The sequence below is a fragment of the Leptodactylus fuscus genome, chromosome 6 (assembly GCF_031893055.1).
Source record: "Leptodactylus fuscus isolate aLepFus1 chromosome 6, aLepFus1.hap2, whole genome shotgun sequence".
Classification (NCBI taxonomy): Eukaryota; Metazoa; Chordata; class Amphibia; order Anura; family Leptodactylidae; genus Leptodactylus; species Leptodactylus fuscus.
In genome coordinates, this window is record NC_134270.1 from 7,680,708 (window position 1) to 7,699,296 (window position 18,589).

General features: G+C 46.3%; 1 protein-coding gene across 1 annotated transcript in view; it reads left to right on the forward strand.

The window, feature by feature from the left end:
• Window positions 1-1,296: 1,296 nt before the first annotated feature.
• MYH10 (myosin heavy chain 10) overlaps window positions 1,297-18,589 on the forward strand; it is a 68,282-nt gene continuing 50,989 nt past the window's right edge. The window contains exons 1-2 of the mRNA XM_075279286.1: window positions 1,297-1,377; window positions 11,866-12,231. Coding sequence (XP_075135387.1) covers window positions 11,884-12,231 — 348 coding nt within the window. The 5' untranslated portion in view covers window positions 1,297-1,377; window positions 11,866-11,883. The remainder of the gene's footprint in view (window positions 1,378-11,865; window positions 12,232-18,589) is intronic.

Genomic DNA, 18,589 nt, shown 5'->3' on the forward strand with positions numbered 1-18,589 from the left:
GATTGGGGGCCACATGATCACAGGCACACTGGTTCCTGCCCCTCCTCTAATAATGGGGTACACTATGGGGGTGCAGGCACAGATTGGGGGCCACATGATCACAGGCACACTGGTTCCCACCTCTCCTCTAATAATGGGGTACAGTATGGGGGTGCAGGCACAGATTGGGGCCACATGATCACAGGCACACTGGTTCCCGCCTCTCCTCTAATAATGGGGTACAGTATGGGGGTGCAGGCACAGATTGGGGGCCACATGATCACACTGGTTCCCGCCCCTCCTATAATAATGGGGTACACTATGGGGGTGCAGGCACAGATTGGGGGCCACATGACCACACTGGTTCCCGCCCATCCTATAATAATGGGGTACACTATGGGGGTGCCGGCACAGATTGGGGGCCACATGATCACACTGGTTCCCGCCCCTCCTATAATAATGGGGTACACTATGGGGGTGCAGGCACAGATTGGGGGCCACATGACCACACTGGTTCCCGCCCATCCTATAATAATGGGGTACACTATGGGGGTGCCGGCACAGATTGGGGGCCACATGATCACACTGGTTCCCGCCCCTGCTCTAATAATGGGGTACACTATGGGGGGTGCAGGCACAGATTGGGGCCACATGACCACAGGCACACTGGTTCCTGCCCCTCCTCTAATAATGGGGTACAGTATGGGGGTGCCGGCACAGATTGGGGGCCACATGACCACAGGCACACTGGTTCCTGCCCCTCCTCTAATAATGGGGTACACTATGGGGGTGCAGGCACAGATTGGGGGCCACATGATCACACTGGTTCCCGCCCCTCCTCTAATAATGGGGTACAGTATGGGGGTGCAGGCACAGATTGGGGGCCACATGATCACACTGGTTCCCGCCCCTCCTCTAATAATGGGGTACAGTATGGGGGTGCAGGCACAGATTGGGGGCCACATGATCACACTGGTTCCCGCCCCTTCTCTAATCAGCATTACACCCACGTGGGGCTCACACAGCTGTCAATCAAACTTGCGCAACCCGGTCCAATTGACCCCGCCTACCCTGCCGGATTCCATGGAAACCACATCAGCCAATAGAAGGGCCGCGTTGATGAGTGACAGCCGCCTCCAGCCTCTTTCCTGCAGGAGAGGGCGGGACTAAGAGGGAGAAATGATGGAGAGGCAGCGAAGTAACGGTTTCGGGATGATTGACGGTGGTGTTAGCCAATCAGAGCGGATAGTGGGCGGGGGAAGTGACGGCGCGGGCCAATAGAGCGGGCGGAGAGGTCTGGCTGGCTCCGCCTGGTGTCGGTGGGCGTGGCCTCTGAGGTGACGGGCTGGTGGTTACCGGGAGGCGCAGAGACAGAGAGACGGAGCCCAGGAGCCGCCGGTAAGAGGGGGATGGTGTGGCGGGGAGGGAGCGGGGCTGTGTGTGCTCCAGTGAGAGGTAACTGCCCCACCCGGGGTATTAGCGAGCTGCCCCTCATACACAGCGCCCCCTCATGTGAGAACCGGGAGCAAATTCCTATTAATTTACCTCAGGGGGTCCTGTGTGACTAGAAAATACCCCCCATTACCCCCATAATGTCCTGGCCCGGGTCATTCCTCAATACCCCATTCATAAATCTGCCCCATTAGTCTTACCCCTCACTATATGCCCTCAGTCCTCTAATACCCCCTGCCCAGAGTAATAGCTGTTATATCTGAGACCCCAAACTCAGGCCGTGCCCCCCATCTCTTACCCTGTGCCCAGAGAATACCCCATCTGTATTACCCCATCCTTAGACTATGCCCCTTCTATACTACCCCCATCCCCAGGCTATGCCCCTCATCTGTTACCCTGTGCCCACATAATACCCCATCTGTATTACCCCACCCCCAGGCTATGCCCCTTCTCTATTACCCCCAGGCTATGCCCCTTCTCTATTACCCCATCCCCAGGCTATGCCCCTTCTCTATTACCCCATCCCCAGGCTATGCCCCTTCTCTATTACCCCATCCCTAGACTATGCCCCTTCTCTATTACCCCATCCCTAGGCTGTGCCCCTTCTATACTACCCCCATCCCCAGGCTATGCCCCTCATCTGTTACCCTGTGCCCACATAATACCCCATCTGTATTACCCCATCCCCAGGCTATGCCCCTTCTCTATTACCCCCAGGCTATGCCCCTTCTCTATTACCCCATCCCCAGGCTATGCCCCTTCTCTATTACCCCATCCCTAGGCTGTGCCCCTTCTATACTACCCCCATCCCCAGGCTATGCCCCTTCTCTATTACCCCCAGGCTATGCTCCTTCTCTATTACCCCATCCCCAGGCTATGCCCCTTCTCTATTACCCCATCCCTAGGCTGTGCCCCTTCTATACTACCCCCATCCCCAGGCTATGCCCCTTCTCTATTACCCCCAGGCTATGCTCCTTCTCTATTACCCCCATCCCCAGGCTATGCCCCTTCTCTATTACCCCCAGGCTATGCCCCTTCTCTATTACCCCCATCCCCAGGCTATGCCCCCTCTCTATTACCCCCATCCCCAGGCTATGCCCCCTCTCTATTACCCCATCCCCAGGCTATGCCCCATCTTTACTACCCCCATCCCCAGGTTATGCCCCTTCTCTATTACCCCATGCCCAGGCAGTGCCCCTTCTATACTACCCCATCCCCAGGCTATGTCCCTTCTCTATTACCCCATCCCCAGGCAGTGCCCCTTCTATACTACCCCCATCCCCAGGTTATGCCCCTTCTATACTACCCCCATCCCCAGGCTGTGCTCCTTATCTATTACCCCATCCCCAGGTTATGCCCCTTCTCTATTACCCCATGCCCAGGCAGTGCCCCTTCCATACTACCCCATCCCCAGGCTATGTCCCTTCTATACTACCCCATCCCCAGGTTATGCCCCTTCTATACTACCCCCATCCCCAGGCTGTGCTCCTTATCTATTACCCCATCCCCAGGTTATGCCCCCTAGTGTTTTTTTTTTTTTTTTAGCAGTCCCCTCCCTGATACCTTGTCTTTGACTCTGACCCCCCTCCATTACTTTTTTGCCCCTTCCACAACTCTCCCACATTAAATATTAAGGATCTGCCCGAACCTCTGGGCTCTCCTTCTGGTGCTTCCCCTTTCCCCTCCACGCCTGCATTTGGGCACCTCTTAGAGACCCTCCCCCCACATTATATGCCGTTCTGGTTGGCAATGCCAAGGTGTTTGCCTATCTTGAAATATTCCCCCCCCCCCCCCTCAAAATTCAAAGAATTCCCTGTTTCCCCTTAAAAACTATGACCATGGTCTCAACTATTATCTGCAATCTGATCCCTTTCTTCCTTGTACCCACAGCAGTGCCCCCCCCAAATTCCTCTGAGCGCCCCCTCCCCTTTTTGGAATGACAATTCCTAAATTGAACGGTTAACTATGAAGTCGTGACTCTTTGTCGGTGTCTTTGTGGCTGAAGGGGTTAATGATTTGGGCTCTGCCAGGGAGGATGCCATGCTGTTTCGCTGGCACTGCCCCATTCATTCAGGGATCCTGGAGGCCGCCATGTTTTCCCAGTTGCAGCAGAGGAAAGGGTTAATGAGCGTGCCATATGGCTTACTCCAGCCTGGCTGGTTGCCTTCAAGGGCAGCTTGATCTTTACCCCCTCCCTCAGTCTGGTGCCCATGTGTCTCGGGCCTGTGTGGGGCACTTAGCGGGCGCCGCCTCATTCATGTGTCTTATCTTGGCCTGAGCTCCTCGGCTCTGCTGCAGAACATCTCGCGGCTACCAGCGCTGCAGGCGGGTGAATTAATCAGGGGCACCACCCAGGTCCTGCTATTCAGCTGTTTGCAGCCTGGATGGTGGGTCTGCATGACCTTGTTTAGGGGGGAGGGGACGGCAGCAAAGGGGTTAAGTTGGAGAAACAAGTGTGGAGACCAGTTACCCGGCACTAGGTGGGCGGCTGCTCAGATCTCTTATTGCAGCAGCTCGCAGGGAACAAAGAGCCTGTCTACATCATGACTTGCAGCTTCCATGCGCTCAGTCAGTCCTCCTCTGCTCTGTCTAGCCCCCTCCTCTGTACCCCCCCCAGCCTACCCACCTCCTACAGAACCGCCAGGCCCAGCCGGAGCCCGCTGCATACCCATCCTACCCCAAATACCCGCACCCGCCTCATTCCCGGCCATACACATCCCATTACATTGGGTCTGGGGGCCATGGCTAGACGAATTAACCTGTGTATTGCTGTATCCGGATTACTAGGGGGTTTATTCCGCCCGCTTTAGGGTTACGTCGCCCTCTGTGTAATCTACCAGAAATCCTCCGACCTTCTAATCGTCAGTGTGCAAATGTTATAAGAAAGGTGGAGGGAAATCTTCTGAGAAGTTTCTAATTCTTTGCATATTAATCTTCTGCGGCTTGTGCTCGCCGTTACTTGGAGGGTCTATGCTGGGGAGGGGGATAACATGATGTATTATGCCAGGTGCTGCATGCAGGGGGGGCATTACCTGGGTATAAGCAGTGCATGAGGTAATGCAGGAGGGGGTCTCACTGTCAGAGTAGGTACTGGGGCATTTGCAGAGTGGTATATGCAATGCTCAGGGTAGTACATGGGGTGTTTGCAGAGTGGTATATGCAGTGCTTGGGGTGGTACATGGGGCATTTGCGGAGTGGTATATGCAGTGCTTGGGGTAGTACTTGGGTTCTTGCAGAGTGTATATGCTGTGCTTGGGGTAATACATGGGGTGTTTGCAGAGTGGTATATGCAGTGCTTGGGGTGGTACATGGGGCATTTGCGGAGTGGTATATGCAGTGCTTGGGGTAGTACTTGGGTTCTTGCAGAGTGGTATATGCAGTGCATGGGGTAGTACATGGGTTCTTGCAGAGTGTATATGCAATGCTCAGGGTAGTACATGGGGTGTTTGCAGAGTGGTATATGCAGTGCTTGGGGTGGTACATGGGGCATTTGCGGAGTGGTATATGCAGTGCTTGGGGTAGTACTTGGGTTCTTGCAGAGTGGTATATGCTGTGCTCGGGGTAGTACATGGGGTGTTTGCAGAGTGGTATATGCAGTGCTTGGGGTAGTACTTGGGTTCTTGCAGAGTGGTATATGCTGTGCTTGGGGTAATACATGGGGTGTTTGCAGAGTGGTATATGCAGTGCATGGGGTAGTACATGGGTTCTTGCAGAGTGGTATATGCAGTGCTTGGGGTAGTACGTGGGTTCTTGCAGAGTGGTATATGCAGTGCATGGGGTAGTACATGGGGCATTTGCAGAGTGGTATATGCAATGCTCGGGGTAGTACATGGGGTGTTTGCAGAGTGGGATATGCAGTGCTTGGGGTTACATGGGGCATTTGCAGAGTGGTATATGCAATGCTCGGGGTAGTACATGGGGTGTTTGCAGAGTGGTATATGCAATGCTTGGGGTAGTACATTGGTTGTTGCACAGTAGTATACATAGTGCACGAGCTGTTTGCCGATAAGGCGTTATTACTAGGTTGTAGGGTATTTTAGGGTTTGTATACCCATCGCCTATCCTTGGGATTGGTCATCAGTCTGGGAGCTGTGAGGGTCTGACCCGGGGCCCCTGCCTGTTGTCTTTATCCTTTGCTGATGTCACGTTCATTGGTCACATGGTCGAGCAGCAGTAGCACAATGCCATTCATGTCGATTATTAAAGGGATTGTCCAAGATCCAGGCATAACGGATGCCGTTGGTCTATCCAGTGGATGGATCAAAAGAGGTCCAACACCCAGACCCCACGCTGATCAGCTGAGCTGGCTGTGGTGTTGTAATTCTTCTTCATTCATTACAGTGACGATGAGGTGCTGCACCACACAAACTATAGACCTGTGCGGTTTTAGGAGTGAGCACCACCTGGCTATATGGCTTCTGGTATTTGTCCAGGCCTGTGAAGGGGCATTACCAGGGTGTGGGATATTGGTGGAGTCCTCATGGGGCAGATCCTTGGAGCCAAATAGACCTTGAAGATTTTGCTGTGGATTGTCAGTATTATTGGCATGTGGAATAGTGACAATGGGGTAAGAGGGCGTATGGGATATTGTAGGGTATTAAGAGGGCATATAGGAGTTAGTAGCATGGTATAAGCAGCCCATATGGGATTAGAGAGTGTAGCATTGCCAGGTTTGAGTCTGGGCGTGTTACTATCACATTGGGGTATTTGACAAGGGGTTGGCACCTAGTCGAGGACATTACGTGCCCAGCCTCATAGATATGAGATGTCCCCATATTTGGGGTAACTACACAATGTCCATGTTTGGTTTCCCCCAATCCTTGGTATGCCATTGTTTCAGAAAACTATTATTCCTGGAACTCTCAATGGAAGGAAATTCCAATACTGTGATCTATAGCGACTCCGGCGTCTTGTTGATCTTCACCCACATTTTGTGGAGCTCTGTTATAAAGAATACCGTAAGAGGATGACAGAGTAACAAGAACACCTCTGTGGTGAGGATTAGAGGAGGCGCCAACCTTACAGAACAGGTGGCCTGCATGGAATTGAGGGGCACAACATGGCAGTGCCAACAAGTTCTGAAAATGTGTGAACTCCCCGGGTGAATGGTGACTGAGCCTTCTCAGATTTGGTGATGGCCCAAGTAGCAGGAGATTATCTTCTGGCATCTCTTCATGTAGGTGAGACGAAGCTTCCCCAAAAGACTCGGCCACAGATACGTTTCAAGATTTCTTCTCCTTGATGCACTAGCCCTAAAAATATTTGGGCAACTCCACTGTTGACTTCAGGATATGAACCAAAAAGTTGTCCAAATCCTATTAATATTATAAATGTGAAAGTTTGTGGGTTTGTGTGTTTGGATGTTTGCATGTTCGGATGTTTGTTCCTCAATCACGGAAAAACCGCTCCACCGATTTGGCTGAAATTTTCCACAAACATAGTTAATACACCCGATTAAACAATAGGCTACTTTTTGTCACAATAGCGCACATACGTTTTTCCCAGGACCCCCACAAAACCCAAACTCACACCACTATCTCTGCAATCTCACACACTTTGGACCCCGATTTGGCTGAAATTTTCCACAAACATAGTCCCTACACTCGATGGCGTAATAGGCTACTTTTCGTCACAATAGCTCACATACGTTTTTCCCAGGACCCTTTGGATGTTCGGATGTTTGGCGGTCAATCACGCAAAAACCGCTCTACCGATTTGGCTGAAATTTTCCACAAACATAGTTATTACACTCGATTAAACAATAGGCTACTTTTCGTCACAATAGCGCACATACGTTTGTGCCAGGACCCCCACAAAACCCAAACTCACACCACCATCTCTGCAATCTCACACACTTTGGACCATAGCAAGCCACAAAATTCCTATTGCCCTCTGCAGCCTCGCCCCTAACCCCACACAATCACATATACATAGACTTTACCACTTTGCCCCTCACCTTACCGATACTCCAGGAGCTTCTCTATAACGCTCCGGAGCAGCCATGTTTGCCGACCCCCACCGCTCTGACAATCCGCGACACCGCCCACCCATGTCAATACCCCTAGGCGGTCTAATAAATGCAAAAAAAAAAGTTTAAAAAAAGTAAAAAAAAATATAAAAACAATAAATAAAAAGGATTAAAAATTCAAATCACCCCCGTTTCCCTAGAACATATATAAAAGTAGTTAAAAACTGTGAAATACATACATGTTAGGTATTCCCGCGTCCTAAATCGCCCGCTCTACAAAGCTATACAAATATTTTTCCTGTTCGGTAAACGCCGTAGCGGAAAAAATGGTCAAAAGTGCCAAACCGCCGTTTTTTCACTGTTTTGATTCTGCTAAAAATTTGAATAAAAAGTGATCAAAGCAATAACATTTCCCGAAAATGGTAGAACTACAAAGTACACCCGTTCCCGCAAAAAAAGACGCCCTATACATCCCCGTACACGCAAGTATAAAAAAGTTACGGCTGTCGGAATATGGCGACTTTTCAAAAAATAATTTTTTAACACAGTTTTGGATTTTTTTTAAGGGGTCAAAATGTAAATAAAACCATATAAATTTGGTATCCCCGGAATCGTAACTAAGCACAGAATACAGGGGACAGGTCATTTTGGTTGCACAGTGAACGCCGTAAAACCAAAGCCCGTAAGAAAGTCGCAGAAATGCATTTTTTCTTCAAATCCACCCCATTCTGAATTTTTTCCCTGCTTCTCAGTACATTATATAGAATAAATAATGGCGGCATCATGAAGAAAAATTTGTCCCAGGAAAAATTAAGACCTCATATGACTCTGGGAGCGGAGAAATAAAAAAGTTATGGGGTTTAGAAGGAGGGGAGTCAAAAACGAAAATCAAAAAATGCCATCGGTGGGAAAGGGTTAACTTCAAATACCTCAGTCCCAAAGTCACTATGTAAAGTTTCTCACAACACCGTATATATAGCGGCTCTAATACAAAGTAACTGCAACACAAAAGTCTCACGGATTCTCTGAATTACAGCAAAAACAAGATACAAAGTTACATTTCATATCCCATCCCTTATACACAGTACGAAAACCTTACCCGCACCTGTATATACCCACTGCTACAATCACCACAGACCAAGTCGTGGGTACCAGCTAGTGTATCTATGTAACTCAATGGGCAGATATGGGCACCATGGTCTTCTACTTTGATTTTAGGTAACTCCTTGTCTGGGGGGAGGGGTGTAGAGCTCTGGTGAGACCATTGAGATGATGTTATGGCCCTGTAGTGGTTTGGATGACACATACTGATCGGCCTTCTGTAGTTTTACAAGGCTTGATGTGTCTGTGCCAAATGAGGCGACAAGTGAAGTCATTAGTCATGTAATGAGGAGAAGACTATATCCAGTCTGATTACTAAGTGCACCCCCTACTGTGAGACACATCCAAACTCTAGGCCAACCAAGATGTCTCCTGGGGAAGTGCTGAGACCTGGTTCATAGGGATGTCTGTAATCTGCATATGATATTCACATCATGGACTCGGGTCATCTCCTATATTATGTGGTAAAGTCATAGGCTGTGCTATTTCTCCCACATATCTACCAGAATATAACTACTATAATACTACCTCCTATGTACAAGAATATAACTACTATAATACTACCTCCTATGTACAAGAATATAACTACTATAATACTTCTCTTATGTACAAGAATATAACTACTATAATACTGCTCCTATGTACAAGAATATAACTACTATAATACTACTCCTATGTACAAGAATAGAACTACTATAATACTGCTCCTATGTACAATAATATAACTACTATAATACTACTCCTATGTACAAGAATATAACTACTATAATACTACTCCTATGTACAAGAATATAACTACTATAATACTGCTCCTATGTACAAGAATATAACTACTATAATACTGCTCCTATATACAAGAATATAACTACTATAATACTACTCCTATATACAAGAATATAACTACTATAATACTACTCCTATATACAAGAATATAACTACTATAATACTACCTCCTATGTACAAGAATATAACTACTATAATACTACTCCTATATACAAGAATATAACTACTATAATACTACCTCCTATGTACAAGAATATAACTACTATAATACTACTCCTATGTACAAGAATATAACTACTATAATACTACTCCTATATACAAGAATATAACTACTATAATACTGCTCCTATGTACAAGAATATAACTACTATAATACTACTCCTATGTACAAGAATATAACTACTATAATACTACTGCTATGTACAAGAATATAACTACTATAATACTACTGCTATGTACAAGAATATAACTACTATAATACTACCTCCTATGTACAAGAATATAACTACTATAATACTACTCCTATGTACAAGAATATAACTACTATAATACTGCTCCTATGTACAAGAATATAACTACTATAATACTACTGCTATGTACAAGAATATAACTACTATAATACTACTCCTATGTACAAGAATATAACTACTATAATACTACTCCTATGTACAAGAATATAACTACTATAATACTACTGCTATGTACAAGAATATAACTACTATAATACTACTCCTATGTACAAGAATATAACTACTATAATACTGCCCCTATGTACAAGAATATAACTACAATAATACTACCTCCTATGTACAAGAATATAACTACAATAATACTACCTCCTATGTATAAGAATATAACTACTATAATACTACTCCTATGTACAAGAATATAACTACTATAATACTACTGCTATGTACAAGAATATAACTACTATAATACTACTGCTATGTACAAGAATATAACTACTATAATACTACTCCTATGTACAAGAATATAACTACAATAATACTACCTCCTATGTATAAGAATATAACTACTATAATACTACTCCTATGTACAAGAATATAACTACTATAATACTGCTCCTATGTACAAGAATATAACTACTATAATACTACTCCTATATACAAGAATATAACTACTATAATACTACAGCTATGTACAAGAATATAACTACTATAATACTACTGCTATGTACAAGAATATAACTACTATAATAGTACTGCTATGTACAAGAATATAACTACTATAATACTACTCCTATATACAAGAATATAACTACTATAATACTACAGCTATGTACAAGAATATAACTACTATAATACTACAGCTATGTACAAGAATATAACTACTATAATACTACTGCTATGTACAAGAATATAACTACTATAATAGTACTGCTATGTACAAGAATATAACTACTATAATACTACTCCTATGTACAAGAATATAACTACTATAATACTACTCCTATATACAAGAATATAACTACTATAATACTACAGCTATGTACAAGAATATAACTACTATAATACTGCTCCTATGTACAAGAATATAACTACTATAATAGTACTGCTATGTACAAGAATATAACTACTATAATACTACTATGTACAAGAATATAACTACTATAATACTACTCCTATGTACAAGAATATAACTACTATAATACTACTGCTATGTACAAGAATATAACTACTATAATACTACTCCTATGTACAAGAATATAACTACTATAATACTGCCCCTATGTACAAGAATATAACTACAATAATACTACCTCCTATGTACAAGAATATAACTACAATAATACTACCTCCTATGTATAAGAATATAACTACTATAATACTACTCCTATGTACAAGAATATAACTACTATAATACTACTGCTATGTACAAGAATATAACTACTATAATACTACTCCTATGTACAAGAATATAACTACTATAATACTACTCCTATGTACAAGAATATAACTACTATAATACTACTGCTATGTACAAGAATATAACTACTATAATACTACTGCTATGTACAAGAATATAACTACTATAATACTACTCCTATGTACAAGAATATAACTACTATAATACTGCTCCTATGTACAAGAATATAACTACTATAATACTACTGCTATGTACAAGAATATAACTACTATAATACTACTCCTATGTACAAGAATATAACTACTATAATACTGCCCCTATGTACAAGAATATAACTACTATAATACTACTATGTACAAGAATATAACTACTATAATACTACTCCTATGTACAAGAATATATACTGGAGTGGATATTACAGAGGTTGTGTCTTCTGTATATACCGTATGTGCTTTCACTATGCTGATACCAGGAGGATTTGGTTTTCTCTCCCGAGTTCTTTAGTCCTTGGGGTAAAGGTCATCTACGAGTTCTGGTATAATTGGTTACAGAATTATGTAATCATGTTTTGTTTCTTTTTTGTGAAGTGAAACTGTTACTTTGTATTCTTGGTAGTATCTAAGCTGCTGATATGTTACAGCCTGTTCTATCAGTGTATCTAAGCCGGTCTTTACTGATTTGTCTTCTCTCTTTAGGTGATTCCTAGTGACTCCATGATGTCTCAGAGAGTGGGGCAGGATGACCCCGAGCGATACCTCTTCGTGGACCGTGATGTGGTCTACAATCCCGCCACGCAGGCGGACTGGACGGCCAAGAAACTGGTGTGGGTGCCGTCAGAACGCCATGGGTTTGAGGCAGCCAGCATCAAAGAGGAGCGAGGTGATGAAGTGGTGGTGGAGCTAGCCGAGAATGGCAAGAAGGCCATGGTGAACAAAGATGACATCCAGAAGATGAACCCACCCAAGTTCTCCAAGGTGGAAGACATGGCAGAGCTGACGTGCCTCAATGAGGCCTCGGTCCTGCACAACCTGAAGGACAGATATTACTCGGGACTCATCTATGTAAGTTCTTCTCTGTTTATGTTGCAGTGACGTGTCTGTGTCTGATTAGCTCTTCTGGTTTCTGCAGCGCCACCGTTGTCTGGCAGGTTGTGTGTGGTATTGCAGCTTGGTCCAGTTTGCTTCAATGGAGTAGAAGTGCAACACCCAATCCAGGGGCCATGCTTCTGAACTAGTACAAGGTTATTGTGAGGTTTCGGGGAGCAGTGACCACTCAAACAAGGGGCAGTCTATGATGCATACTTAAAGGGGTTTATCATTAAAGACACTTGCTGGGGGTCTGACTGCTGAGATCCCTGCGATCAGGAGAGTGGTGCTTTTGGTCATGTGACGTGCACGTGACGTCCACTCAAGATGGCGGTGGTCTTGTGATACACCCATGTGACCCATCTATGATCCCTTTTAGCCCCTGTACAGTAGTGGATGTAATTGGGGTGGTGGTCATGTGACTGCCACATCTTGCTCGCTGCGATATTTGCAAAGCCATTACAAAAATTCCATCAGGAAGCAGACGACCCCTTTAAATGTATTTTTATTTTTATGATTTTTATGGCTTTCAGACATGATTGTAATAAATCCTTCTTTAGCCGCGACTTCCGCACGAGGTTCAGCGGAAACTTCATTTGTAATTTTTTTATCCTCAATTGAAACCAAATATTTACCATCGGGGTCACGGCTGCTGCGGAGGTTCGGACTTTGTGCACTGGTCACTTTGTGTGTAACCCTTTCACTGCCAGTGGGGTCCCCTGCTCTCCGAGGGGCCTGCAGAACGCTCCAGCCAAGTTCCCATCTGCAGTCACGTAAACAACACTGTCATCTCCTGGCCCCGTGTCCCGAGCGGCTGTCATCACCCTGAGCTTTTTTCCATCTCGAGGATTATTCATTATTCTTCTGCAGGAGGCTTTCTAATCAATAACCGAGCATTAGGTGATTACACGCACGCAGGTTTATGGATGGCTTAAAGGGGCAGGCCGGGACTGTGCTGCGGCAGGGTGGGACCCGTTCACGGCACGTTAGTGATGGCGGGCTTTGTGTGCCCTTATGGATATGTTAGGTGTAGTGATGTCACCTGTCTTTGGTGATGTCACCTGTCTCTGGTGATGTCACCTGTCTCTAGTGATGTCACCTGTCTCTAGTGATGTCACCTGTCACCAGCAATATCCTTTAAATCTTTCTAGTAACAATGGGTTACATCAGTGCTGAAAAATTTCTGATCCCATATACTCGTCCTATCATGCGCTCTGGGGCGTTGCTTCATTACAAAGACATTTAGGGCTGGCATGGTGGGTACAGTGATGCCCATTAGTCAGGATTTCATAAGGGGGCTCTTTCTAGTGGCCTTTTCCCTTTAATGATGTGGAGACTCGAGGTGGGGGGGGGGGTCACATGTTATGTACCGATGATGTCCCTGCTAAAATGTCCGGACAGTCTGGAAAACCCATTGCAGTGTTATTTTATGGTTAGATGTTTAGAGGGGTTCTCCGCTTTGCTTGTTGGAAGGGCTCCTTGATAATAATCTACCATAAAGCGACCATTGCTGAGACGCTCTGTAGACCAAGGGGAAACCTGGAAGTAAGTGTTGTGTTTTACTGCAGCTCCCCCGCAGGGCAACTAAAGCATTACACATTGTCCATTGAAAACAATGACATGTCTGTGTAAATGGAGGACAGGACAAGTCCTCCAGAGAGACCTCTAGCTAAGGGCGGAGTCTCCTCTGCAGGGCGTCTTCCCTCCCTGACAGGTTGCCTAAACTGGACAACCCCTTTAAGATGTCTTCAGCCCCCTCCTTTGGATTCCTAGAAATGCTCCATGCATTATTAAGCTGTTGTCCCGCTCTACGTCTCTCTGATGCATCTCCTCCATATCCTCCTCATTACGTCCCTGGCCCTATATCCTCCTCATTACATCCCAGACCCTATATCCTCCTCATTACATCCCAGACCCTATATCCTCCTAATTACATCCCAGACCCTATATCCTCCTCATTACATCCCAGACCCTATATCCTCCTAATTACATCCCAGACCCTATATCCTCCTCATTACATCCCAGACCCTATATCCTCCTCATTACATCCCCGGCCCTATATCCTCCTCATTACATCCCAGACCCTATATCCTCCTAATTACATCCCAGACCCTATATCCTCCTCATTACATCCCAGACCCTATATCCTCCTCATTACATCCCCGGCCCTATATCCTCCTCATTATATCCCCGGCCCTATATCCTCCTCATTACATCCCAGACCCTATATCCTCCTCATTACGTCCCCGGCCCTATATCCTCCTCGTTATGTCCCCGGCCCTATATCCTCCTCGTTACATCCCCGGCCCTATATCCCTCATCCTATAAACCCCTCTCTCCAGTATGCGGCTAGCTTTTTGTGGTCAGTGGCCAAGAAGTAGCGAGACCTGGCCAAGAAATCGTTGCGGTCTGCCCAAGTATGCACAAGTATGCAGCCTGTCAGAGGTAAGGAATGGAAGCAGTCACCAGTGTAGAGGAGCGTACGCCAGGAGATAAGCCGTCAGGCGGAGACGCGGAGCGCTATACAAAGCAGACGTCTGTCACTTTTCTATTTCCGTCTGCGTCTGGAGGAATCCGTGGAGAGTTCTTATCGGCAGCGCGAGATAAGTGGCAGCTCATGGAGGGGCGGCGTCGCCTCCAAAATAAAATGGCTTTCTCATGACCTAATAAGTTTGACGGGAAGGTCGACAAAATGTCTTTGATGGTGAAGCGGGAAAGCCCTTGTGCACCCGTGGATCACTTCGAGGGTATGTCCGGTCGGAGTATTTCTGAACACGGATGTCTTCGGCTAAGTTTATAAATATGACGCCAGAACAGATTTCTGACGTAAATTGGGGGGGAGGTCCTGTTTGTGGTTCAGATTTTCAGGTTTCTGCTCATTCAGTTTAGCCTTAGACTGGGTGGAGCTTATGCCAGGCTTCAAGGAGGTTTATTGGAAGAGGTTAATTGCTAGTGCAGTGGGTCTTGTAAAGGTGTTGGCAAACTACAGTCATCCAGCGGTTGTGAACTACAACTCCCAGCATGCATAGGTCCTTGATATTCCCATAGAAGTGAGTAGGGCATTCTGGAAGTTGTAGTTTCACAGCCGCCGAGGTGCCAGAGGTGGCCGATTCCTGGTGCAGAACCTTCTTGTTTCTTGCATAGAGGAAATGGGGGAAACGGAATTTATACTCAGCCAACTTGCAGCATCAAATCAATCTCCAACATGTAGTTTTTTTCCACCCAATTCAGAAGCTCAGCTCGGAATACACTCCCTCGGCTCGGAGCTTGACAATGAGGAAATCCAAAATAGAAGTTGATTCCAGCCAGGTTTCGTGGAAAATTGAAAGATTCTTCTTTATTATTTAAAATAACATAACATGTATGACAGCACACATCTCAACAGGAGCATGGGCGTCAGACTGTCGCCCATGCTCCTGTTGAGATGTGTGCTGTCATACATGTTATGTTATTTTAAATAATAAAGAAGAATCTTTCAATTTTCCACGAAACCTGGCTGGAATCAACTTCTATTTTGGATTTCCTTCTTGTTTCTTGGCCTGGCTATTAGTGATGAGCGAGTAGTATTCGATCAAGTACCTCGCCGGCATAGGAATGCGTGTAATCGGCCGAACACCAAGGGGTTAAACACTTTGAATATTCAATACGTTTAACCGCTTGGTATTCAGCCGATTACACGCATTCCTATGCCAGCGAGGTACTCGATCGAATACCACTCGCTCATCACTACTGGCTGTGATCACTCATGGCTAAGGACCTGGCTTACCTGTAGGACCTCTTAAAGGTCACGTTAATTCTAAACAACCCCTTTAATATGGATCAGACCTGATCGCCAAGGATCGGCTTTAGAACCCCCCACAATCCAAAGAAAAGCTACAGTGGCCACTACTGGTGAAATGCAGTGCTGCAGTTTGGAACTGTTTTTTGCATTTGATTGACTCCCCCAAACCCCCCCCCCCCCTTATGTCTTTAAGATACCGCCCCTTTAAGAGACCACAGGTAGTATTACATATGGGGGCTGTGTAGAATTTCCTAAGGGGCTTTTGGAAGGTTTCATTGTTGCTTGCAGTGTTTTTTGTGGTCTTATTTTTGTCGTCCTCTCTTTTCCGCTTCCTTTGACTTCTTTGAGATTCCTTTTTGGAAAAATAATAATAATTCGAGGAATTAAAAACTTCCTCCTGGATTGTCTGTCTTGAAAAGAATCTGACGCGTGGGAGGAAGCGCAGTTTTCCTGTAGGTCGGGGGGGAGAGGGTCGTCTCTGAAGTAGCAGCTGCCATGCTGAACCCTCCCGATAAGAATGTCAATGCTTGGTCTCCCTGCAGTGCCCCCGCTGGAAAACTAGAGTATTGCAGCAAGCCCTTCGTTTTTGGAGGACCGCAGACTGATTACATTTTTAGCCCTGTGCGTGTCTATAGGGAGGGTTAGAATCCAAATTAGGGGGCAGGAACGTGACAGCGGTAACAAATATAATCTGTGATGTCACCGCAGCGCCCCCTCCCCTCCATTGTCTTACGTTGCGCTGCTTTGGCCTCTGCCTTTGGCACTCGTTACCTTCTCAAATAGTTGGAATCTGGACGTGAAGTTTCTCGAGACAAACGGGAACAAAGTTTTGCAATCCTGAAATATGCGGGGTGATAAAAAAAGGGGAAAAAGTGTTTTAAAGGGAAACTCCGCAAGCGGCCGCCGATCCCTGAGAATTACTTTGGTACATAAGTTATACAAGTATCCTGTGCTCTAGTCACATCCAAAGCTGCTCTCTCAGCTCTATGCCTTGTTGGAGGTCGGTGTTCATAAATAGTGACCCGTTCTTTTTGCAGCTTTGGATGTGAGTGGAGTATAACGTGCAGTTCTGATGGTGCTGATTCATGGTGATCCTGCAGGTCGTCCTCATACATACATGCTCTTGTACGCTGCTCCTCCTATGGGGGGCGCTATTCCCGCAGTTTCCTGACCCCTATGCCCAGGCGCGGCTCCATACTGAGATTGGCATTCCTGCCTGCGCCCGCAGAATGGCGGCGGCCCCTGACCGTAGCCCATCCCTGTACTTATAGTGCAGGGTACCGCGGGCGTCCTCTGCACACAACCACAGGCCTTCCCATTTTAGCCACAGATATGTCAGGGCGAGGTTTGGCACTTCCTGCTGGCGGAGATTTCAGCGTTGCGCGTCTATCAGTGTGTGACAGAGGACGGAGCTGAATGATGTGTGACTAGAGCAGAAGCCACGTGTGTGAGACAGGGGGCACCGGCTACCCGAGCGAGCGCTGTGGTCTCATTACATAGGGGTGCCAGCTGTCCGCCCCCACTGACTTGGGCAGGGGTTAGTCTTTGAGTCCATGGTGCTGAGCTGTTCAGTCGCAGGGGGAGCAGTAGGATTTTCGATACAGCTTTGGACAGGATAGGAGTATTAGATATTGTAATTAGATCCAAAAATCGATTTGCAAATTGCAAATCTCTGTCCCATCCTTGAGATCCTCGTAATAAGCTGCAGCTCCTTGTGCGGGACCAGTCCAGGATTCAACAAAAGCAAAAAGATATTAAAAAATGGCGAAGTATCGAAATATTAGAAAGTCTCAATGTTTCATAGGAGCGGACATCCCCTTTAAGGTGGCCTGAGAAGACCTGATGGCTGGCTCCATTCCTTCCCTGGGTCTCTGAGGACCACCACATATGGCGGATTCCCGACTCCATCTTTTTAGGGTGCGCCGTAGCCCGTCAGCCGCCATGATGATCGCAGTCTATGTCCTTAGTCTAATCTCAATGATCGTCTGTTCCAGGCGCGATTCCAGCTCTGGAGCACATAGTAAATCTCCCATAGCTCAGTACTGGCAGAGGGGGTGAAGTATCGCTCCAGTATTCCCGATCTGGCCGTGGGTCTGGGGGCCGCGTGGTATGTGTGTGTCCTTGGAGTGGGGCCAGGGTACGACACATTCCCGCATTCCTCCCTGATAGACGGCTTCTTCCCTCCACTTGGTCCCGCACATTCCTGATCCCTTGTGTTTATTTCCCTTCCTGGCCGAGTCATTCATCATCGGGGATCGAGGGGCTCGGGTGATTGATTCCCACTTAAAGGGCCACCTCCCCCTTCCCACATTATAAGGTCCCAGACCGGGGTCTGAAGTGACGGGATACTGGGGATAAAGTACAATCGGGACTGCTGGGAATGGTCTTCAGTGCCACTTCATCTGTTTATGGGAAAGCTGGGTGTCCGTCAGTGAATCTTGCAGCTTTGCCAGACTCCTGAAGGGCGGGTAGCCCAATTACTCAGCAGTTAATGCCTCGTCTTCAGTATCGCACCTCTGCTGGGTACCGGCCCCTGTGTGAGATTTAAAGGGA